Source organism: Acanthochromis polyacanthus, chromosome 22, assembly GCF_021347895.1.
Source record: "Acanthochromis polyacanthus isolate Apoly-LR-REF ecotype Palm Island chromosome 22, KAUST_Apoly_ChrSc, whole genome shotgun sequence".
NCBI lineage: Eukaryota > Metazoa > Chordata > Actinopteri > Pomacentridae > Acanthochromis > Acanthochromis polyacanthus.
The window spans coordinates 29,188,265-29,213,035 of NC_067134.1; the positions used below are offsets into that span (position 1 = coordinate 29,188,265).

The following is a 24,771-nucleotide window of genomic DNA, read 5'->3' on the forward strand; positions in this document are numbered from 1 at the left end:
CGTCTGGCCATCAGTTTGTGCCTTCAAACTCAAGCGCTCTTGGCTCATGCAGCAGGCCAACGATCTGATTGGCCAAGTGAAAGTCTGGATTTAAATCCAATTGAGATGCTTTGGTGTGACAGACTGATTACAAATTATTGCTGCCAAAGGTGGCACAACTTGCAATTACCTTTCACATAAGACCAGATGGGTTTGGATTTTTTTGTGCCTTAATAAACTGAATCATTAAGAGAGTGCATTTTGTATTTCTTTTTTTATGCGTTTGATCTGAAACCTTAGTGAGTGATTAAATATGCAAAAAACACAGAAATCAGGAGGCCCAGTCACATGACATAGATGCAATTTTGAGACAATATATTCTATTTTTATTTTTCAAACAACTTTAATTAGTTGTCAAAAACATGTCACTTCTACTGAAGGGTCATTCCATCAAGTGGTCCCCACCTGACCCCCTCAGATTTTTCTGAAATTTTACATGCTTGTAGAACATAATGGAAAAATCCAAACTTTCAAGGTCTATTGGTAAAGACTTCCAAAGTGAACACCATTTTCAGTGTGAGAAAAACCCAGTAAATTGATCTTCATAGATCACTGAACATTAAAATTAATTGCCAGTCATGTCTGTTAACAGCAGCTTTTCCTCTTGGAACCTTTATTTTATTTTTTTTTAAGATGTAATGCAGAGACTAATCTGAAATATTCATATTTAGTGACTATGATGGGGATAAAATGAATTGCCAATCTGTTAACTGTAATTGCCGTAAAACTGTTTGCTACAAAATTTAGCAAGGGTGTAGCTCTTAATCATGAGATAATTAATTAAACATCCACATTGTTTCAATGCTGAGCACAACTCTTAAGTGTAATTATGCTTTCATAAAAGTAATAATGACCCAGATTACACAATTTGGAGGGGCAGAGCAGCCAGCAAAAACTTTTGTTAATCTATTGTGGTGTTGCTACTCAAAGGAAAAATGGAGTTGAATAATTCTGAAACGGCTCAGAAAAAGCAGTGCTTTGTCCATAAATTCAATAGAAGTTATTCTGTCGCTGTGATCAAATCCCCTTCGCATTGAGTGAGTACCACCCAATGACAATGATCTTGTACCCTTCCACTTTTAAGGAACTAAACCAAGCCATTTTTTGATCTCAGCTGCAAGCTGTTGCTGGCATCCCAATATATTTTAAGTCTAATCTTTACTGTGAACATTTAACCCTAGTTGACTTAACTTCTCCACTTACTAGCTGGTGAAAACCCTCTTATTTTAACAGTTATCAAAAGCTGGTGTGAAAAATAGACACTTGGTTAGTTCAAAAACATTCATGAGGTTATATCATGATGTTCCCTATCATGTTCAATAAGTGTGTGTGTATAAAAAAAGTTAATCTGAGAGGGTCAGGTGGGAAGTTATCTTAACATCTGTTGTACTCAAATAAAAGACATAACAAACAACTTTATTGACACTCTGCTGTCTTTGAGGAGGGAGTTGAGTCTTGTAAATGTTTTGCTCCTGCAAAGACAAAAGTTGGATAGAGCAATTAGGTGTGCAAAATGTTGAACTTTGAGAAACTACATTAAAAAGACACAAGTCTGTAATTCTATATATTCAAGTAATGTAATAAATGTCAAACGTTGAACTATGAAAGTAGCTCCAGTATTTAGGCAGGCAGCTTAGCTAGCAAAAATATGGGACAATTCCCCCCCCCCCCCGAAATGCTTGTTCGTCACACTGACTGACTTGGATAGTCTCAGCAAGTGCCCCACAACATGTGAATGAAAATGTCAATCACCCTTTGAAGCAATGTCATCCTGAGCTTGGGCCAACATTTGCTTTCTAGTGTCCTGAGATTTGGATACAGAGCACAACTGAGGGTGATTGTAGTTCACTTGTCAACTATATTGTGGGTCACTGATTTTCTTGTGCACAGACTCCAAGAAGGCTTTAAGCTTTAAGGCTTTAAGGCTTTAAGGCTTTAAGGCTTTAAGGCTTTAAGGCTTAAGGCTTTAAGGCTTTAAGGCTTTAAGGCTTTAAGGCTTTAAGGCTTTAAGGCTTTAAGGCTTTAAGGCTTTAAGGCTTTAAGGCTTTAAGGCTTTAAGGCTTTAAGGCTTTAAGGCTTTAAGGCTTTAAGGCTTTAAGGCTTTAAGGCTTTAAGGCTTTAAGGCTTTAAGGCTTTAAGGCTTAAGGCTTTAAGGCTTTAAGGCTTTAAGGCTTTAAGGCTTTAAGGCTTTAAGGCTTTAAGGCTTTAAGGCTTTAAGGCTTTAAGGCTTTAAGGCTTTAAGGCTTAAGGCTTAAGGCTTTAAGGCTTTAAGGCTTTAAGGCTTTAAGGCTTTAAGGCTTTAAGGCTTTAAGGCTTTAAGGCTTTAAGGCTTTAAGGCTTTAAGCTTTAGGCTTTAAGGCTTTAAGGCTTTAAGGCTTTAAGGCTTTAAGGCTTTAGGGCTTAAGGCTTAAGGCTTTAAAGGCTTTAAGGCTTTAAGGCTTTAAGGCTTTAAGGCTTTAAGGCTTTAAAGGCTTTAAGGCTTTAAGGCTTTAAGGCTTTAAGGCTTTAAGGCTTTAAGGCTTTAAGGCTTTAAGGCTTTAAGGCTTTAAGGCTTTAAGGCTTTAAGGCTTTAAGGCTTTAAGGCTTTAAGGCTTTAAGGCTTTAAGGCTTTAAGGCTTTAAGGCTTTAAGGCTTTAAGGCTTTAAGGCTTTAAGGCTTTAAGGCTTTAAGGCTTTAAGGCTTTAAGGCTTTAAGGCTTTAAGGCTTTAAGGCTTAAGGCTTTAAGGCTTTAAGGCTTTAAGGCTTTAAGGCTTTAAGGCTTTAAGGCTTTAAGGCTTTAAGGCTTTAAGGCTTTAAGGCTTTAAGGCTTTAAGGCTTTAAGGCTTTAAGGCTTTAAGGCTTTAAGGCTTTAAGGCTTTAAGGCTTTAAGGCTTTAAGGCTTTAAGGCTTTAAGGCTTTAAGGCTTTAAGGCTTAAGGCTTTAAGGCTTTAAGGCTTTAAGGCTTTAAGGCTTTAAGGCTTTAAGGCTTTAAGGCTTTAAGGCTTTAAGGCTTTAAGGCTTTAAGGCTTTAAGGCTTTAAGGCTTTAAGGCTTTAAGGGCTTTAAGGCTTTAAGGCTTTAAGGCTTTAAGGCTTTAAGGCTTTAAGGCTTTAGGCTTAAGGCTTTAAGGCTTTAAGGCTTTAAGGCTTTAAGGCTTTAAGGCTTTAAGGCTTTAAGGCTTTAAGGCTTAAGGCTTTAAGGCTTTAAGGCTTTAAGGCTTTAAGGCTTTAAGGCTTTAAGGCTTTAAGGCTTTAAGGCTTAGGCTTTAAGGCTTTAAGGCTTTAAGGCTTTAAGGCTTTAAGGCTTAAGGCTTTAAGGCTTTAAGGCTTTAAGGCTTAAGGCTTTAAGGCTTTAAGGCTTTAAGGCTTTAAGGCTTTAAGGCTTTAAGGCTTTAAGGCTTTAAGGCTTTAAGGCTTTAAGGCTTTAAGGCTTTAAGGCTTTAAGGCTTTAAGGCTTTAAGGCTTTAAGGCTTTAAGGCTTAAGGCTTTAAGGCTTTAAGGCTTTAACCAGTGCAGTCAGAATTACTCTAGGTGCTACTGGCAGAGTATTTCATGTTGACGCACTGAATTAGGATGAATTTTCTTGCCTACATGTTTTCCCTAATAAAACACAATATTGCAAAAGCCTGGGGTCTTACATAGTTCAGAGCAATACTACAAGAAATGAGTGTTTCACACATGTATTTATACTGATATGCTCTGCCCCTGTCAATGTTGGATACAATCTTTATACACTGAACTCTCTCTACAGAATGGTATAAATTCATTTTCATTCCAAAAACTCATAAAGAACTCAAAAAATTAAGGCTTTACTTGTGAGCTGTGCATGTTTACATGACTTGTTGTTTGTTGGATAAATGTGTTTATATTACCCACTGTGGTTTATACCAGCGGATTCATGAGAATCTCAGCTTTCTGTGTTTGCAGTGTCCTTCTATTTAAAAAAAAAAAAGTGTATACTGACATCAAAACAGCTGGCATGCTTTTTCATGGACTGAAAGGAGGCTCATGTTGCCATTACTGAATTTGTGTTTCAGAGCTCACCATGCATGCTGTCTGATAGTTTTTCCTCATGGCACGATGCAAAGACACTGTCAGTCACTGCAGATGTCCCTCTCTAGAGAACAAACAGGAAAAAGTCATCATTGACAGAAATTGATTCACTTTGAAGGAGCACAACATTTACAACTCCAGTTCTGGATGTTTTAAGAAATTGAACATTAAAACCTGTAAACTCTCAGGCAGTTTTACAATTCCATCATGTTGTCTTCCTACCAGGGCAGATCACACACCATTCCTGTTTCACAAAGGCATCATGAAGATATCTGGCTGCTGGTTCTGCTCTTCATCTGTCAACAAACACAAGCAGAGAGAGAAATCAAGGTTCTCTGGATGTAGATCTTCATAGAAGGCTACTAATGGAGTAAGAGCTTTACAATGAGGTTCCAAATACAAGTTGTCGGTCAGTATAGCCTTCTTTAACCCCTGCCTCAGGTTAAATCAGGACCAGCTCTCCGTTTAAAGGGTTAGATTCTATCTGCCTATTAGTATTCCACCTAACAGGTTTCAGCAGAATAATTAAGCTGGTGTCGAGGAATACTCGCCTAGGTCCTAACTGTCTTCTTCCAAACGTCTTACCCCTCTTACTCCAATAAATACTCTCTTACTAAGCAGCCCACCTAAGTAGTAGAATTGATTTATTGAACACGTTTGTTAACGACAGCTTTCCTCTTAAAACTGTGGCACTTGTTGATATTCCGAGGTTCGTTTTAGAGGTTTGGAAAACTAACCTCAGGGGTAATGTTTAAATAACTAGTTGGATTAAAGTAACCTTTAAGAACCATTAGATTTAATGCACACAATCAACTTAACTTTTTACCACTATGCAGAATAGGTGAATCATAATAATCCCATAAGACTTCTCTTTAAATGCAATATAGCGTTTTATTAAGCAATTATTAGCAGGGGCACAGCATTAATTCATGATTAAACAATTTAATTATTTCTGATTATTTCTAACTAAACTAAACTGAGCTGAACGTACCTAAGAATCTTCTCTAATTAGTAAATTTAGGAGAGAGAGAGTGGACAGCGCGGCCACCGCTGTTTCACCCAGTCTTGACCTGAATCTGGGAGAGCCACTCGATCGACCAGTAGACTCGGTACGAAGTCTTCTTTGTGGGCGGAGGGTGTTCTTCATAGGCAGGGGGAGTGGAGAGGTCCCGATAGCCAATCGTTGGTCTGGCAGTTATCTTTAGTAGCAGCTGGAACACAAGTGCGGGCGTCTCAGCTGTCTTCTCAGTCGGATGGTGGTGGTGGAAAGCCCCCGTCTCATCAGGCTGTGGTGGGTCACTGGGTCCTCCAGCCCCTGGAGTGGAGCAGCCCTCTGCTGCTGCCTCTCTGGATGTCGTAGGTGCTGTCTTCTCTTCATCTCTTTGGATAACTGCAGACCCTTCAGGACTCTCCGTCTGGCAGAGTGTGGTCCTCGCTTGTTGAACAAAGTCAGAAAAAGACTTTGCCTCCAACGATGTTCTCAGAAAACTCTGGAGCCTAAGTCCCGCGTTGTCTTCACGTCTCTTGGGCAAAAGGGTCCGGTGTCGACTCTTCAGAACTCTGGCGATGCTCCCCGGCAGCTCCGGCGAGCAGCATCTCTCCCCTCCGGGGGAGAACTCCGAATTCAGTGTCTGTGTCTCTGGGTTTTATACCCTAGCTCGGCTTCAGCTTAGCACATACACATTTTCACACACAATTCTAACTAATAGGTACGCCCAGGTAATTAATTCATAGGTTTAAGACACAACCTTCTTCCTATCACGCATACATCATTCTTTCCATCTTTTCTGTTAACACATCCACTTGTTACACACACTTCAGTTGTCATGACAATGTCGGCCTGAGCCCATCCTGTCATCCTGTGGAAACTCCAAGTTCCTCATTTCTGAGGAGACTTCTGCTTTTCCCATCCTGTCTGCATACAGCTCAGAACAGCACAGATTACTTCCATTCAAAACTCACTTAGTTACACTGAATCACTTCTTTAAATCATTTTTCTTAGCATGATCAAATAACTTATTTTAAATCATTCTCTTCTATAGCAATCATCATTTCCAGAATATATATCAGCCTATTAAAATCATTCTTGCATAAGCATAATCATGTGGTTAACTTATAGTGTTTCTCATTTTAACTTTTCATTGGTTTGCTTAAAGCTTTTATTTAGGTGGTGGTTGCTCCTGGGATCTCAAATAACTAGGCCCCACTTGACAAAGTACAGATGCTCCCAGTGGACACAGAGCATCAGATATAAGCTTGTTGATGTGGAGCTTTGTTTAGAGACCGACTCCCATTGGAAGTAAAGATTCATCGGAAAGGCTTAAACTCACAACATCAAAAATTCAGTACACATTAAAGCCATTTTTTGACTTCTGATCAGCAATATCAACTAGACTTTACTCCATTTGGATTCAGGACACACAAACTACTACATTTAGTCCAGTTCAAGCCCTTTATCATTTTTGGCTAAATAATAGAGTAAAACAGATTAACATTTTAGTCACGCAATGGGCTGTTGAGTGAGCGAGGCTAAGCCTCATAGAAAACTGGGTGACATTTAAGGTCCTGATGCCCTGGACCACCGCATACTTACCGCCTGGATAGGTTTGAAGAGCTGGATGTCATGGACCACATGTTTATTCTTGATAGCAGCAGACAAACCAGATCTGAATAGCCTTGGATGAAAAAGGATAGAAATGTTGTATTTTTTTCCCACCAGGTATAAATAACATTATCTATTGAAATTAAGGCTGTTTACTAAAATATGTACATTGTTGTATATTTGAGTATTGAAGACAATCAGGTGAGTTAGAGTTTTGCAGCTGAATGGAGCCTGTCAAGTTCTGTGTATGTGTGTTTCAACACAGCTTTGTTCAAACTTGTAAAAAGCCTGTCTAGCCATGAGGGCCACAAAGGGTCTTTCTTTTACTGTTGACTTTGATTTAAAAGTCTTACCGGTTGCGTCCTCACGGTCCAAACGGCGGCTGTGTCTTATGATGACCATGATCAAAGGGAGACTGACTGAACTGATCAAACATTTCAAAGCATGCTGGATGAGACGGTGCCCAGGTAAATTGTGTCCCTGTGGAAGCACTGGTTGATGTTCTTTAGTTCCACTCCTTTGCTGATGTTGCCCCTTCAGGCCTGGAGTGTGTTTTACATCCACCAGTCGGTGGGTGTTTTCACTATCAAAATTCCAGTCGGTCACCGTGTCAAGCCACATCACCCCCCTGTGACGCCTCTCAGAAACCCCAGGGGGGAGGAATAAACCCTACCCGCCTTTGGCTCCAGGACCCAGGTGCAGCTGGAATCAAACCGCATGCATCCCGCCGGCTGGGAGGTGCGCTACAACCCCCTTCGCGACTGCAGTGTTCCCTGGTTGCGGTTTTGACATTCACTTTGGTTGCTGGTTCAGAAAATTCAAGCTGCCTAGTTTAGAAAATAGTACATAATGCAATTAATATACTTGATTTTGAATTACCTTGAATACTATTCATTTAAATTAACTTTTATTAATATTAAAGTTGATTACAAACACATGGCATTTATTAAAGGACATGCTAGACTATGACTTTTTTGGACCAAAGCCTATATTATGACATTTTTTGAGCAACATGCTGTACAAACTATAATTTTGATAAAACATGGTTCACTGCTTACCATCGGGAGTGAACAGCTCAGGTCGATGGAGAAACGGCTGGGAACCCAGAGGCTGCAGGTTCAAGTCCCGTGACTGCCAAAGTTCAACTTCACGTAACACATATGGCTATAAAAAAAATCATAGTGTAACAGGTAAATAAAGACAAGTCATAGTGGGATGGGAAACAAGTGTTAAAACATACATTCATTCTTCAAACTACTCCTGGATTTTCTGTCCACAATAAAACCTGCTGCTGCCCCCTCCTGGTCATTCTTTGAAAACACTCAAATCATGGACTCTCGCCTTGATTTGTACCTTAGTTTACACATCATTATATCCAACTTATCTGAATGCAAAAAGCAGTCTTTCAAAAAATGATGCTGGACAATAACAGCAGTTTTTTTCTGCATTTTTGTATTAAAGACCAACCCAGACATTTATTTTACTCTCCTTGTCTTCCACTGCAGATTCATGTCTGATGCTGTTGAAGAAGCGGCTGCAGTGAAATAATCACACCACATTTGTCACTAAATCTGGCTGCAGTCGCTTTGTAGCCTAGCTTAGCTAGACTGTATTCCCGTTATAAGGGATATACGGTCTAGCCCTCCTCCAATGACACATTTTGACAGGATTTCAAGCTCCGAGCAGATCGGACCGAACCAATCGGAGCACCAGAGGCGGGAGTTAACGATGCGTTATCTTCAGGGCCGAGATTACCCCGCAACAGAGCGAGGTTTCTCTCGTGCGCTTTCCTCTGTTTTGCACGGGCTGAATTTGTCCTTAAAACCTCAATGAGAAGCAGCTCTTAAAGCTTTTCTATTTAAAAAGGATGCATTTTTAATTCCGGCAGGCTGTACGATAGAATGCGTAATGCTGCCCTCCGCTGTTGAAAGGGAGAGCTTAGGTTTTCCTCAGGACCCCTGTACGGCGAAGGAAGCTGTTAAAACTACAAAACATCATGGCGGAAAGGCAATTGTTAGGTCGCTTAGTGATTGCGTCACACATGTGATACGCCGATTGGCTCTCTCCGATTCAAGCTGTGATCGGTAGTCCCGCCTCTGGGCTGGATTTGGTTCAATGGAGCAGTTCCAGACTGACTTTATGTGTATTTGTAATACACAATATAAAGGCTGTCTGGTCCCCAGGCAAGTCGCTTTGAACGTGTTGGTGAAACTCACCGTCAGGCCACAGAGCTTCTTCTCTGTGATGAATGAAGAACAGTTCAGTTGAAGCTGCATCCGGCTGCTTCCGGTTTTGCCTCCGGCTCGGATTCTTCATCATCGTGAAAAACACACAAACAAAAAAATACAGACATTTGTCACACTGACTGATGATCTCAGGTAATAAAGAAAGACACTAAAATGTTCAGGTTAATGGTATATGCAACCCAAAATACTCATACATGCGCTTATTAAAAAAAAGAAAATCAGTGTAAAGCAATATCAGGACAGATGTTACTGTTCCAGCTGTTCCATTAGACTGCAGTTATTCAGACAGAAATGAAAACGTCACATTCCTCATTAAAACTACATGGGACTTTTGGTGAATAATGTTGTGAAGCATGGAGATATGAGATCCCAGAATCAGCCACAAAGGGGAGACTCTGACAGAACAACAGCTAAATAAGGGAACATTATGATATAACCTGTGATTTAGGATCAAATTATGCCATAACCTAATGAATGTGTTTGAACTAACCAAGTGTCTATTCTTACATTCTTTAATGTTGAAACAGTGTAAAAATCAGAAGCATGTCTCACTGTAAGAAGTGACGGTTTGATTTTTTTTGAAAGGTTGTCTTGATACTCTTTGTTTAAGAAGTAACCAGGTCAGAAGAGCAGCTCACTGTGAAAAGTGATGTTTTTGGTTACCATAGAAACTGATGTGTTTGATAGATTTGACGTAAAAGAGGAACTTATGCTTTATGAAATGGGAATGATTATAAGACTTTTGATTACTATTAAACTGAGATGTTTTAGAAAGAGTTTTAACTACTGTTAAAATAAGAGGGTTTTAACTTTGTCATGAGGTGAGAAGTCACGAGCAAAGTGAACCAGGGTCAAATGATTCACCGTAAAGATTAAACTCAGAATAGATTGGGGATTTTTATAAGTCTGGAAGATGGGAGACTGGCTGTCTAGACAGTCCAAAATAGATAATTCCAGTTCCTTAAAAGTGGAGGTGTCCATACGGTCGGTGCACGGTACACGTGTGCGAGTGGGGAGGGGGGAAGGAGGAGTCATTGCATATGCAAAAGGTTCAGTTCGCTATAAATTACACCTGAACGAGACACAAGTTGGGAGTTGTTGGGTGGTAGTCGCTCGATGCAAACCAGGGTAGAAATGCCCTGAGCAAAGGGGATTTTATCACGTAACTCGGACGGGGGATTCAACAGGATCTGCAAAGGAATAACTGCTCTGTTGGAATTATGGACAAAAGTACTGCTTTTTCTGCAGTGTTGGAGGATTACACAAGTGTGATCTGGATATAACACGGAGTGATGGAGTATTACTGGAATTTATTATTTCCAAAGGAATTACCCCAGACTGGATTACAAAGTTTACTGGCCCAAACAACAAAATTGGATACATGCAGATTTAAATCTGGTCCGGACCCCCGTCCGCTTTCCCCTGGGCCCCGGCGAGTGTCAAAGGCTTTTTTTGGTTTCAGGTGAGCAGTCGACTACGGCCATAGCCGGCTGCTCTCCCTCCAAACGATGTAATCTGGGTGATTTTTACTTCTCTTATATGAAAGCATAGTTGCACTTATGAGTCATGTTAAGCCATTGAAAGAATAGTGATGTTTGATTAATTGTCTGATGATTAAGAGCTATTGCTACACCCTTGCTAATAAACATTTTTCCTGCAATTAAAGTTAACTGTACATTAAGACACAGCAAGCTCTTGGCCACCTTTACATGTGAAAAAGAGACGGGCAGAAAGTCCCACGTATTGCTTGAAATCAAAGGTATCCTCAGACACATTCTACAGCTCTATTTAAAAGGGCTTGTAAGTAAATGTTGCAGTTGCTGGCTCTGTTGGCTCGCCTGTCAACCTCTCGGCCCGATCCATCACACACACACACACACACAGGGGTGGGAGCAGCATTCAGCGCAGCGGCAGAGTAGAGGGGAACTTGCGCTCTCTTAATGGATCAAACCATTATCCAAAAAGGGGGGGGGGGGGGGGGGGGGGGGGGGGTGTCAAATTAGGGAGAACTTTGCCAGATTTTACATTTCATTTGAAACGGAAAAATAACACTGTTAATAATTATTTCAGCATTTATTATAAACATAAATAAATAACCCCTAATAATTCTAGGGGTGCTTAAAAAAAATTAAGGGGTGCCAAGCCATCGGACGTCTGCAAGCTGGAGAGTCTGTCCGCTTCGGGGAAGGTCATCGGTGCTCTGTGTGGTGTTGTATCGACGCTGGAGACGGTAAATGGTGGTGATGTTGACATTAAAGTGACGGGCAATGTCTCGGACAGACTCTCCAGCTTGCAGACGTCCGATGGCTTGGTTCCTCTCAATTTGGTTTAAGCGTGGCATAGTTAAACAGCAAGTGAAATGCCTATGATCTTGAATGAAATTTATACCCACTGAAGGTGTCGATAAATCGTGCATATTCAATTGCACGTGCAAAGCGTGAATCATGTCCACATCGTCAATGCATTGGTGTATTGCGACGATTCGTTTTCCGTTTTCACACCAACCTTACAAAACGCAACAGAAAATGTTAAGAACACACCATGCACCACAAAGTACCAAATGCATTTTTGTTTTGGGAAACCAAATTTAATTTTTCATTGGGTAAAAGAAACTTGCGTTTCTTTTGCGTATGAGTATATGTACACTGACAGTCATTAAAAACTTTGAGACCATATTTTTCAACATCATTTTTATTTGGAAGCCCAAAACTGGATTTTCTTCATATCAATCATTTGTTTAGCATATTGGCATACACAAACAAAAATCTAAAGTTTCAAGAATGATTTCAAAATAAAGAATTTCACAAAAGAAAACGACACCTGCCAAACACAAAGTCACAACAGTCACTACCGAGTATGGCCTCCATTTGCTTGGATGCAGGCAGCAATCCGTCGGCGCATGCTTTGGACCAGGCTTCTGATTGTGGGTTGGGAACAGCCCATACGCCTGGTTACATCACTGTAGCTCAAAGCGGCCTCCACCACACCCAGTGCCCGGAGACGTTGTTCATGTGATAGACGCGGCATGATGCTGTTCACTGGACTAACAATGGTGGCCTTTTTTGGGCCTTTATATAGGCCTTCAAAACCCATTCTCACATTGTGCAGATACTCACTGAGTATTGCTTGGTGTGTATTTGGTTCACTTTTGCACAGAGTACCGACCCATGTGCAATGAATCATGACAAAATGACAACTCATCATTATCTCAACTACCAGGGCACGAGATCATCAGTAAATCCACAATGAATAATTACAACCCCCTACAAGTAGAATTCTGCCTACATTTCTACCTCAAAGTTTCTATTGACTGTCAGTATATGTATGTGGCTATGTCCGGCCCGATATCTCTGCAACCGCTGAAGATCAGTCTAAGGTCCCCTACTCAGTTGTGGAGTTACAGGTCAGCAGATCAAGTAGGGAGGGAGATACGTACGATGATCTAAATTGATACATACAGCATCAGTTGTATAGGGGGCACAGGGGTTTTGCCAGCAGAGGGCGTAGTTCTGCCCTCTACTGTAGAGTGCCTCTATAATGAGAGTGGCGACAACTGGGGATTTGAAGCCATTTTGTTTCCATTCACTCAATATGGGACGCGCAGCGCGAGGTTCACATTCACGAAAACTATGGATTGTTTACTGATTTCAAGACATGTTTTGGACAAAATAATTTACTGGATTGTTTTGTCTGGATGTCCAAGGTTGGATCATGGCCGTTTTTAGTGGAATATTTTCATCTGTGACTAGTTTTGAGCCTTCAAAGGTGAGTTGTGCTGTTTACGTTATTTGCTGTTTGTTGGACAAATGTGTTTATATTACCCGCTGTGGTAATCACATCTCAAAAGTGATTTATACCGGCGGATTCATGAGAATCTAAGCTTTCCATGGGTGTATAATGTTTCTATCATCGAGCTTTCAGCTTCGGTCAATTTAGTAAAATACGTTTTCCCGTCCGCCTGTACGCTGCTGCAGCTGTTAGCATATGGCTAACAGCATCCTCATGCTAGCGGCGGCTAACAGTCCAGAAACAGGTGAACAACACGGAGCCTGTTCGGGTCATATGAGGCTGATAAGTGACTGCAGGTTGGACGGAAAACAGAAAATAGGAAACAGAAAACTGTCAGCTGTTTGTTGAATTGGAAATCATGTGAATGAACAGGGAGGCTGTTGTCGAAGCTCAGATGGGCCGCTGAAGTTTAACGGGTTACCCCGTTAAACTTCAGCGGCCCATATTTCATGCATCTCCATGCATGAAAATGGTCAAAGTCAAAATAACCACAACTGCCTAAAATCACATCAAACTTTTCTATCTGTCATTCACCCATACATCATAACATGAAAGTACATACATGGGACTAACCTGGCACAAAAATCATGATGAAGTCGGTTTCCATCCCACTCTCCGGACTTTATATTCCCACAGTTTCATTCTTTCAGTACTCCTGGGAAATCTAAACATGTGTAATCCCTTCTCCGATCGATTTGTGCACCCAAAGGCACAACAGCCCGTCATTTTCCAGGTATGTATGAAACCAAAAAAGACCTAGAATTACTCTCTGCGTTGTAAACAACGTTAACAGGCATAACCGGCGTTCAGGAATTGGAAACAAAATGGCTCCTATAGATCACGTGACCAAATTTTTTTGGACCCGTCATGTCGCCACTCTCATTATATAGGCACTCTACTCTACTGAGGGCTCATCTAGTTGTATTCTGAGATCGTTCATGAGGTCAAAGTTTTGGGGGGGGGTTACATCTTTGAGAACAGAACGACCCAAAGACCACAGAAGTGTTTTTAAATGCATCTTTTATGCAGAATTTGACAAAAACAAATGTACAAATTTGCAGTTAATACAACAAGTGTGAACAGATCAAAGTCATTCAACAAACTCCACATCCTCTGTAGCAGCTCTTCAGATTTCCTCCTCCCTGTAAACTCTTAAATCAGTGGAGTGGAAGTGCAAGGACCACGGCTTCTACAGTAGAATCTCCTTTTCAGACCGTTTCTGAGGTCTGGTACATGTGTGTCTAGATTAGTTTAAGGCAAAGACATTAGTGTTGAGAACTGATTGTCACTGAAAGAAAGAAAAGTGCAGCTGCAGTGAAATGTGTCTTCAGGTGTGGATGAACATCGGCTCATGTTCCTTCAGTCAGAGCACTGATGTTCCTCTAAGCTGAAGGTTAAAGTTTAGCGACATCACAGTGGCCGGTACGTCTGAATGACGAAAAAAAACCCAAAATGCTGCGTCTGATTAAGCAGCATCCTCAGGCAGATCCAGTCTTTGATTCTCTGCTACCTGGACTCAGATATTCTTTGAACAGTTACATTTACCCAAACTTGAAATAAGGCACTTCGTTTTGAAGCATTACGCGGCCGTTTGAAAGCAATTCAGCGTGATAAATATGAAGCAGCAGATAATAAATATTGGTCTGCATCAACAGTTTGTACAGCAGTGATTTCTCAGGTCTGAGAGCTCCAACAAACGGCGTTGGACTGTTTGGCTCAGACGTTCACCGACGCTGCAGCCTCTGTAGTAGTGCTGAGGCAACGCATCGACGTAGTCGACGTCATCGATTACGTAAATACGTCGACGCGTTGCTATCAAAACATATATGACGGCTACTCACACGCGCGCACTCAGGAGACCGGTTAGGATGGAGGAGGCAACAAATCAGCCCGAAAAAGACAGTAAGCGAGCTCCCCCTCGCTCATCTAAAGCATGGGACTACTACAAGCGCAGCAGCAAATACAGTAATGTCATTTGCACTCTGTGCAGAATAGAAATTAGTGATGGGAAATCCGGCTCTTTTTAGAGAGCCGGCTCTTTTGGCTCGGCTCAGTAAAAAGAGCCGGCTCTTTCGGCTCCCAAGCGGTTCTTCGGGTTGTTTTGTTGTTTTAATTAATTTATTATCAACAGCAATATGAAATTATGCACAAAATGAATGACTAATGTAAAAGCCTGTGTTTTTTTTATTTATATACGTGTATTATATAAATATGCTTTTTATTCACTCCACAAAAATGAAAAAATAAATTAGAAAATACAAAGAACAAAAATTTACAACTCAATTTACAACTATTCAAATATTCAGCTTTTTCCTTTTAACCCCTTAAACTAAAGTGTACCGCCGGCGGTACACCTACTAATTTGCAGAGGAATTTAAAGAATGTCTGAAACTGCAAACACAATTATACAAACACTATACGCCGATGGAAAGCTTAGATTATCATGAATCCGCCGATATAAACCACTTTCAGATGTGATTACCACAGCGGGTGAGAAAAACACATTTGTCCGACAAAAACAAATATCCATCCATCCGTTCTCTATACACGGCTTCAAAGCACACAGCGCAACTCACATTTGCGGGTTCATTATTACACACAGATGAAAATATTCCACAAAAAACGGCCATAATCCAACCTTGGACATCCAGATGACACAAGCCAGTAAACTATTTTGTCCAAAACATGTCCTGAAGTCGGTATAAAATCCACAAATCGGTCGTTTTCAAAGAAAATGCACCTCGTGATGCGCGTCCAATATTCCCTGTATTTCTCGTCATATTTTTTATTTAAAAATAGAATATTAGCGATTTTTTGTACTGAAAATGCCTGGAATTGACTGCAGCTTAAAAGGTTAAACAAATTTAAAGTGAAACAACACAAAACACTGCAAACCATTTTGTTTTCCACATCCCACTCTTTTGCCACTTTGAGCAGCTCTTCTGCTCAGTTCTCAGCAGTGTGTCTGTCGCTGAACTCAAAACAATCCAGAAGACAGAACACCATTTTAAAATTTTCAATAAAGTGACACGTAACTGACAAGAAGGATGTATTGGTTTGGGATGTCCAGCTGTCAGTTATTAGACAGACTGCTGTGGCTTTTTTAACCCTCTCTTGCAGTAATGTATGTTCTGTGTCATACAGGCTTGGGATGATTTTTGGGAAAGTGTTTTCCTGCTTGGAATTGCATACATTGGATTTAGTGCATGAACAAACTTCCAGAATCCTTTATCATCCACAACTGAAAATGGTTGAAAATCAAGGACAGTCATTTTTGCCAGTTCTTCATCAATTGAGTTCTGTCTTGGTCATAGACTTCTGCAAAAACTGTGTCACAGAGCTCTGGGTGGGAGGTTTAGGTGGCTGTGGTGGCATAGTACATGATGCTGTAGATACTGCAGCAGCAGAAGCAACAGCAGCAGTAGACACACCGGCACCTTCATTAATACCACATTCAACCATTGCACTGATGGGTGGACAGTTCTCAGGTGCCTGTGGAGGTTGTTTGTGGAGGCGGCTCTTTTCTTGCAGACTCTACACTCTGCCTTTGTATTATCAATCAAATTGAAATGGTTCCAGATTTTACTCCTTTTCCTGGTGTCACTCATTTTCTTTACCTTTCTATCGATGTCTCGTCTTGTTGCCCCTGGCTCTCTTTCTCTCTCTCCCTCCTGCTCTGTTTGTGTTCTACTGCTGCTGCGTCTGTGAGTGTAACTGCCGCCCCCCCCGCCCCCCCGCCTTGAGGTTTTTGATATTTGATTCATTTTGCACAGTGCTTTTGTGTTTCATTTTCCCATAGCCAATATTTTATTTATTTTTAAATTTAGTGTAAATGAGAATTTACTTTTATATGTATTTGATTCTACATAGAATTGCTGTGCATAAGCCTTTATTTATATTTTAAGATTACAAAATTTAAGAAAATATTTGAAATTTTTTTGATATTTATTTGGGGAACATTTGGGTGGAAATAAGCTATTATTAATCGGGAAATTGAAAAATAATCGTTAGCTTAATCGTGAAATTAGTCGATAGGTTAATCGAAAAATTAGTCGCGAGATTAATCGATTAAAAAAATAATGGTTTAGTACAGCTCTACTCTGTCGGTCCTGAGTTCTGTCTCCTCACCGTCTGTCTGGTGGACGAGCCCGCCAGCCACCCTGAGGCTTCTTACAGCAGACTCTTGTTCAGCTCACAGAGCCGTCTCAAAGATCACCATGTTCCCGTCTGCCGTTTCTGCGTGTCCGTTTGGAACGTTAGCACGGCTTCGGCTGGTGTAAACCTGAAAAGATCATTTAGTTTGACCAGAGGGAGTGACAAAACTCTTCACTTTTCAACGTGTTTAAGTATCTCTGAGGGTGAAACTCACCTGCTTGGCTGCCAGCTGCAGAGCCGCAGCTTCCCGTTTGCCCGTCTGCTGGACCATCTTATAAAAGATGCCGTCTGGATGTTGAAGCAGGCTGTAAGGCTCGTCGTAGGCGTGGATCTCCCCGGCATCCAGAACCTGGAAACAAAGTCAGTTCTCATTTTGGTAGCAGGTGAACGGTGGAGGAACTATTTAAATGTAGCCTCCACCTTTTTAAAAGACCAAATGTAACCGGACCCACTCCAACACAAGAGCAGAGGTGCTATGTTAACTTTACCTGGACAAATGTAGATAAAAGCAGCTGTGAAAAAAACTATTTGCCTCCAAGATTCCTCCACGGTGACAGAAAGGCTGATCACAAACGGTCTACTGCAGTTGTTTCTGGTTTTGGGGTTGAACTACTTTTTCAGAGGAGCGATGAATGAGAATCACAAAGCTAAACTCCCTCAGCTCTGGTGTGGAATTAAACCTACTAATATCTCTGTGGCCACAAGGATTGGTCATGCTGCGAATGTGGACAAAAAAGCACGTCTGGTCGTACGCATTTCATTTCAGTTTTAACTTTTCTTTCTGTTAAAAGTGCGTTTTTCTGCCACTGTCGCCTCAGAGCTGCTCTGGAGGCTCAGATGGGTTCAGGAAAGCCTCTTGAGACAATCTGACCTGTAATTGGTGCTAAATAAATAAAATAGAAGTGATAAAGGTTTTCAATGAATTGCCATTTAAAAAAAAACTTCATTTTGCATTCTCTCTATTTAACCTCCTGTTATATAAATATTGTTTCCTTGTCTGAAAAAAATCCAAAAATTCCCCAAATTTCTGAAAATTTGGAAAAACCTTCAGGAAGAAAATTCCAGTAATTCCTTAAAAGTTTCCCAAAAAAGTTTTATTTGTAAAAAAAAAACAAAAAAAAAAACACTCGAATTTGGCAAGAAAATTCTTGTAAATATTTTTCTAAAAACATGAGTAAAAATCTTCCCAAAAAAAATCCTAAAAATATCTAAAGTGATTCCATTTATATATCATTAAAATTCTAATATTTTCTTGAAGAACATTCACAAAAATAATCAGCAAAATTTCCTGGATTTTGGTGGATTTTTTTCTGAATGTTCTCAAACATTTTTAACATTTCTTTTTTTCCACCAAAAATGTTCAAAGATTTCCCAAAAATGTTGAAAATGTGGCCATCAGAAGGTTGACTGTGAAAATATATACATTTTTCCACATTTTCAAACTTCAAAAGGTCAGTTTTGACCCACAGGACGACACGAGGGTTAATCTTAAATAAATATGAGTTTGAAACGTGAGAAATATGCTAAAATAGAAGCGCTGTTTGCTGGAGAGAAACCTTCACAGCTGTTGATGGTCACTAAATGTTCTTGTGTCACATCTGGCTGTCCTTCAGTAATCAGATTACTATCACAGAGTAACTCACCAGAATGCGGTCGCTGTCTATGATGGTGTTGAGGCGGTGAGCGATGGTGAGAACGGTGCATTCTCTGAACTTGTCCCGGATCGTTTTCTGGATCAGCTCGTCGGTCCTGCGGGAACAGACGGTTTACGACACAGAAATGCATGTTAGGAAGTCGAGTGTTTGATAAGAAGCTGAAATGTTTGTTGAAATTCTACTTGAAGAGGGTTGTTGGGATGTTTGGGTACGAAGCAAGAAGATCCGAGATGAGGTCAATCTTACAAAACCACATTTAGAATTCGTTACCGAGCCAAAAAAATATCACCAGAGCTCCACTCTGGCATTCTGGGAATCCATGTTAAAGGTTGAACATCTCTAGAACATCAAACCAGCAGCACATGCATCAGATGGAGGTCACAGACACTTCTGTCATCCATCACTTCATCCATCAGGACCAACAAAGAGTGGAAAGGCAGTTCATGGTTTCCTTTCTGCTAAAGACTGAAATGGAAATCCACCTGCAGCACTGCTTTCTTTGGATGCTTTCCACAGCACTGATCCAACAAAATAAGCCTCATGAAGACAACATGAAGACGGCTTGGAACGACGACACTAAATAAAATAAACCCAACGATTCTCCTCCATTAGTTCATACTTAGAGGAATGTCTCAGGCCCAACGCCACACTCGTCTGAAGATTTTACTGTATTTTTAGTGGCCAGTGTTTGGTTTTTCTGTCTGTGGGCGACACTCAGCTCCTAAAACAGCTTCTGACGGAAAACATTTCACTGAGACTGAAAATAAGAAAATTCTCCTATCTGAAAACATGTTAATGACCAAAAAAATCTACCAAATTATTCACAGAACTTAGTTGGCAAAGAAGTAAATTCTGAAGGGATTTCCTAAATTCAGTCTGAATTAACCTGGACTGAATCTGTAGAATCCACTTCTGGTTTGTTTCCTGTTTTTTCTTTAAACCCGTGTCTGATTACAAACTGAGGTTTTTCCCTCAAGCTGTGCATGGAGGGACCAACATGTCTGAGGGCGTGTTGACGACAGCGGGAGGACTCCACACATCCCACTTATTCATCTTAAATCAGAAGATACATTCACTTAATAGACATTTAGCAGATGGAGGGACTTGTTTGAAGACAATCTTCTTTTAACCCTCGTGTCGTCCGGTGGGTCGAATTGACCCATTTGAAAATTTGAAAATGTGGAAAAAACATTTTTACAGTGAAAACTTCCACATTTTCAAAATTTTGGGAGAATTTTTTTGGACATTTTTTGATGGGAAAAAAAGAAATGTTAAAAAAAAAGTTTTTTTTGAGAACATTCGGCAAAAAATTAACCAAATTTTTTTTTAAATTGGTTAATTTTTTTTCTGAATGCTCTTAAAGAAAATATTAGAAGTTTTACTGATAAAAACGTAATAACTTTAGATATTTTTAAGATTTTTGGAAGATTTTTTTACTCATTTTTTAATTTTAATTTTTTAAATTTTCATTTTTTAATTTTTTATTTCTTGCCAAATTATTTTTTTAAATAAAAATTTTAAAGAAAACTTTTAAGGAAATTTCTTCCTGAAGATTTTTCTAATTTTTATAAATTTGGGGAATTTTTCGCTGATTTTTTAAATTTTTTTTCTGAAAAGGCAACAATATTTTTTGGTGCTGTAAATGAGGACAACAGGAAGGTTAAGACACCTAAGCTTGACAATCCTGGTAAAATATAGCTTAAAAAAATTCCCAGCTAATTTTAAGATCTCATTATTCTCAATATCAGATCTTATTTCAAGAAATCTTACATTTTTTCCCCCTTATTTCAAGGTAAAAGTTCTTTGAAATAAGTCTTTTTTTTGTTTTGAGAGGAGCATTTTTCCCCGTGTAATGTTGCACGTTTAGCAAAAACACTTCAGCATCTGTCAGATCAGAATCTACAAACACTTGAATTTGTGGCTCATCGTGTTCGGTTCGTATTTGGACCGTTACCGGTAAAATAACGTACCTGGGGTCCACGTTGGCCGTGGCCTCGTCGATGATGAGGACGCGGTTCTTCCTCAGGATGGCTCTGGCCAAACACACCAGCTGCCTCTGGCCCACGCTGAAGTTGGAGCCCGACTCGGCCAGAACCGTCTCCAGCTTCCCGGGCAGCTCCTCCACAACAGACTTCAGCTGCACCTGCAGGAAACATTCAGGGACTCAGTGACGAGGAAACTCTGAGCGCTACGCAGCAGAAAACAAACGTCTACACTGCTCTGTGTCTGCAGAAGTAAATCTGAATCCTACAACACAGAAACACAACGGGCCTCATCTGTTTACAGTTTGGGACATTAAGTCAAGAGAATTAGCAAACAATAGTTCAGTTTTTTGGGTCTTAAACAGTGGGTGTGGCTCACTGACCTCCTGCAGAGCGTTCCACAGTTCTTCATCCGTGTGCTGGTTGAAGGGGTCCAGGTTCTTCCTCATGGAGCCTGTAAACAGAACCGGATCCTGGAACACAAGAGAGGGGACAGGTCAGAGAGGGATCCTCCTCTGGTAACCACGGTAACCACCATGTCTGTGTAGGTTCTCATTCATCCAGGTCATGGTTATCCAAAGTAGTTTAAATCAATCCACTGGACTTCAAGAAAGTTCCTTGAAGACGTTTCACCTCTTCAGTTCTGCTGGTGGTTGGTGTTGCCTCAGCTTTTAAACCTCTGTGAGGTGTGTCCAGTTAAATGCAGCGAGGAATGCTCAGATCTCTACATAGGGGAAACCAAACAGCCACTTAACAAGCGCATGGCTCAACACAGGAGAGCCACTTCCTCAGGACAGGATTCGGCAGTCTTCCTTCACCTTAAGGAAGAAGGACACTCGTTTCAGGACACCAATGTTCAGACTTTGGACAGAGAGGACAGATGGTTTGAGAGAGGAGTGAAAGAAGCCTTCCATGTCAAAGTAGAGAAGCCATCTCTGAATGGGGGGTGGTCTGTGACATCATCTTTCACCGATTTACAATCAGGTCCTTTCAAAACTCCCCAAAAGAACGACTCAGCAGACTCATGCTAATGACCACCATTAGCACACGAGGGCTCAGTGACATCTGTGCATTTCAACGACCCCCACCCATACTCACAACGACCATCGTTGAGTAGTCAGATGAGTTTTGGTATCGGTCGTTGGAATAACAGCCCTGGACACACCTCACAGAGGTTTAAAAGCTGAGGCAACACCAACCACCACCAGAACTGAAGAAGCCTCTTGGATGAGAGGTGAAACGTCTTCAAGGAACTTTCTCAAAGTCCAGTGGATTGATTTAAAGAACTTTGGACGGTAACCATGGAAACGCTGCAGAAAGATGACTGGATCGTCAAGAACTTCAAGGAGAAAGGTTCAATAGTTGTGAAGAAGGATTCAAGGTTCCAACAGAAACAGGTGAGGCAGTGACAGGAGGTCTGCTGTGTCTTACCTGAGGGATAATAGACATCTTCTGACGCAGGTCGTGGAGGCCGATCTCTGAGGTCACGATGCCGTCGATGTAGATCTTCCCCTGAGGTTCTGCCAGGCGGAACAGAGCCGAGACCAGAGAGCTTTTCCCAGCACCCGTTCTTCCCACAATACCGACCTGACGGACAGCAGAGAATGACAAGCTGAGGTCTGACGCTCAGTCTGATGAACGGCAGTCGGCGCTCTGAGAATCAAACACATCTGACCTTCTCTTTGGGCCGGAACACGGCGCTCATGTTGTGCAGCACCGTCGGTCCGTCAGGACTGTAGGAGAAGCTGACCTGGTCAAACGTCACCAGGCCTTTACTGGGCCAGTTCTGGGGAGGACGCCTGTGGGTTTCCCAGGGTGCTTCACTCTCCAGTTCAGAGTACTCTACCACCCGCTCCACTGAGGTCATCTGAGGACAGAAATGAACCTCAGTGACTACATTTCAAAGCACATTATAGTATAGTATATATATTTTATTTCTATCTGTTGTTATCGTTTTATCCCAAGAAGGAGATGCACTCAAAATTTCATTCTACATTTGTCCAATGACAATAAAGGCATTTGATTGGATTTAAACAATAAAATCTTTCAGGCATTCATGGAAATGAGTCAGATCCAGACATGTTTATAGACCCAGTAATATCACTTCTAATCTGATCAAAGCCAGCATCTCACCATGTTCTCCACCTCTGCGCTCTGCCGGACGCCCCACTGAAACATGCCGGTCAGAGTGACGGCGTAGCTCAGAGCCAAACCAACGGAGCCGGCGTCCAGCTCTGACAAGACCAGAAAAACAATTTAACCACAGTTCACTCTGCTGCTGCCTCTCATGGAGTACATGTTTTCATTCAATGTGGACTATTTCACAGACACTGGCGCCCCCTGGTGGTGGAACATCACCGTGGAGGACAGCCATCAAAGTCCAGTGTTCAAAGCTTAAAGTCTTCCTTACGGTCTCGGAGCAGCACACAGCCAAAAGTGGTCACGGTGACGAAAACGGCGCAGATGAAATCGAGGCGGACGGCGAACCAGCGAGAAGTCGTCAGGAAGAGAAACCACGCTTCTGCTCAGGACAGAAAACAGTCAGTGACGCCGCAGAAACACGGAGCATTGAAGTGCAGAAAGACAGTGAAGAAAACCTGAGTGCAGATCCTGGTGGGCGTCAAACGCTTTCTGGAATCTCTCCTCAGCCCCGAAGGCTCGGATCGTCCACAGGCCCTGAAGAGACGAGGACAGGTGGGAGAAGACGGGACTCCGAGCTGCAGGACGACCGATGAGGAGACAGATGATCAGAAGATACGACTGACAGGGTTTCATACAGCCTTAGAAACACGCTAAGTCCTTTAACCCCCAACAGTTCTCTGGGTTTCATGCTCCTGTCCTACTGTGGGTTCATTTTCAGTGCAGAATAAAGTCCTGCACCGCTTTGGAAGCAGACAAAAAACATGGCTGGATGTAGAGAGAACTGACAAATGTCTTCGGTGCAGCATCTTGATGAATCACTGTACAGAACTGTTAAAAGCCCAGAACCAACATGTTCATTTCTCCTTTTGAAAGGCCCACAGGAGTTCCCTGAAACATGCAGACTTTACACCATGTACACCCCCTGTCAAAAGTTTTAGGACACTTTCTCATTCAAATCAACTAGAACCTGTCCTAAAACTTTTGACAGGGGGTGTAGATCTATTACTGTAATTTATTGTCAGATTTGTTCAAACGCTCTTGCTGTGGGATTACTGGATCGGTGAAGTCAGTCTGGCTTCTCAGTTACAATGAGAGCAAAACATTGACGTGTACAATGAAGAGATTTTCATTAAAAACGCTCATTTCGGTTTACAATTGGTTTTCCTTTTCAACAAACTGAAAATCATATGATTAACTGAAATAAATTTACTTTTTTAAGTAAAAGCTTTTAACCCCACCGGCAGGTTTGTGGGAGTTCTAATGGACAAGAAAGAACTGTGGATGTGTAAGCAGCTAACAGAGCAAGTCATTAACTGGGAAACTCACTGGTGGACTCGAGGCGTTTGATGTTTCTGGAGGTCTGCAGGAAGTAACGACGCAAGAAGACGAAGACGATGAGAAGAGGAACCACGGCGATGAGGATCCACGGGATCACCGACGCTGCAACAGCAATGACCCCAAGAACCTGCAGGAACACCTGAACAGAGACAAACATAAAGAAGAGGAAAATGAGAGGCAGCAACAGGTCACACCACTGCTGGAGCCAATGAACACCAAGTTATAAGCAGGAACCAGTCTTTGTCCCGGCAGATGTTCTGCTCTAAAACAGTTTCCACCGCTCAAGAAGCCGGTCATGTTGGAGAATGTTGGATTAAAACAGTTTTGGAGCAATAAATGCACAGACTAGAGAAACCCAAGCGACTGTCTCAGGCTCTCCTCATCAGATGTGGGAAAGTTTGTCGGCTCATCAGTTATTTAAGTCCTGAGGCTGAAACAGAGGTCGCCGTATGTATGGGAGTATTTTATCATTTCCTTCATTTATTTTTACTCATTCATCACATGCTGTGCATTCTCTCTGGTTTTAGGAGCATGTGTTCTGGTTTGCTTTTGCCTCGTCTAAAAAATTCTCCCACAGGAGATAATAAAGTTTATCTGACCTTCAATGAAATGTCAGATAAAGTTGGAGTATTTATCATGACAATGGAAATGATTGTTTTCACATCGACACAAACACAGATAAAAACATCTACTTCAACGTGTGAGCCTCATTCCTCTCCGTTTGTTTCACTTTGTGCCTTCAGATGGACACGAAGAAGTCAAAGTCAGTTAAACTCCGACCAGGAATTCGTGA

At 41.3% G+C, this 24,771-nt stretch overlaps 1 protein-coding gene across 4 annotated transcripts in view; it reads right to left on the reverse strand.

The window, feature by feature from the left end:
- Positions 1 to 339: 339 nt before the first annotated feature.
- LOC127531935 (ATP-binding cassette sub-family C member 4-like) overlaps positions 340 to 24,771 on the reverse strand; it is a 58,822-nt gene continuing 34,390 nt past the window's right edge. The window contains exons 21-38 of one of the 4 annotated variants that reach the window (XR_007939153.1): positions 23,967 to 24,117; positions 23,096 to 23,215; positions 22,909 to 23,019; positions 22,632 to 22,732; positions 22,174 to 22,365; positions 21,930 to 22,085; positions 20,882 to 20,971; positions 20,487 to 20,659; positions 18,505 to 18,610; positions 17,076 to 17,210; positions 16,835 to 16,988; positions 8,888 to 8,981; positions 7,730 to 7,835; positions 7,025 to 7,498; positions 6,663 to 6,744; positions 4,309 to 4,365; positions 4,061 to 4,133; positions 340 to 1,511 (exon numbers count right to left, since the gene is read on the reverse strand). Coding sequence is in view for 1 of the 4 variants with exons in the window: in XM_051942396.1 (XP_051798356.1) it covers positions 16,899 to 16,988; positions 17,076 to 17,210; positions 18,505 to 18,610; positions 20,487 to 20,659; positions 20,882 to 20,971; positions 21,930 to 22,085; positions 22,174 to 22,365; positions 22,632 to 22,732; positions 22,909 to 23,019; positions 23,096 to 23,215; positions 23,967 to 24,117 (1,425 nt within the window). In the remaining 3 variants the exon portion in view is untranslated. Of the gene's footprint in view, positions 1,512 to 4,060; positions 4,134 to 4,243; positions 4,366 to 6,662; positions 6,745 to 7,024; positions 7,499 to 7,729; positions 7,836 to 8,887; positions 8,982 to 13,709; positions 16,989 to 17,075; positions 17,211 to 18,504; positions 18,611 to 20,486; positions 20,660 to 20,881; positions 20,972 to 21,929; positions 22,086 to 22,173; positions 22,366 to 22,631; positions 22,733 to 22,908; positions 23,020 to 23,095; positions 23,216 to 23,966; positions 24,118 to 24,771 lie in introns of those variants that run through there. The other 3 variants (XR_007939151.1, XR_007939152.1, XM_051942396.1) reach the window with 3 other exon arrangements.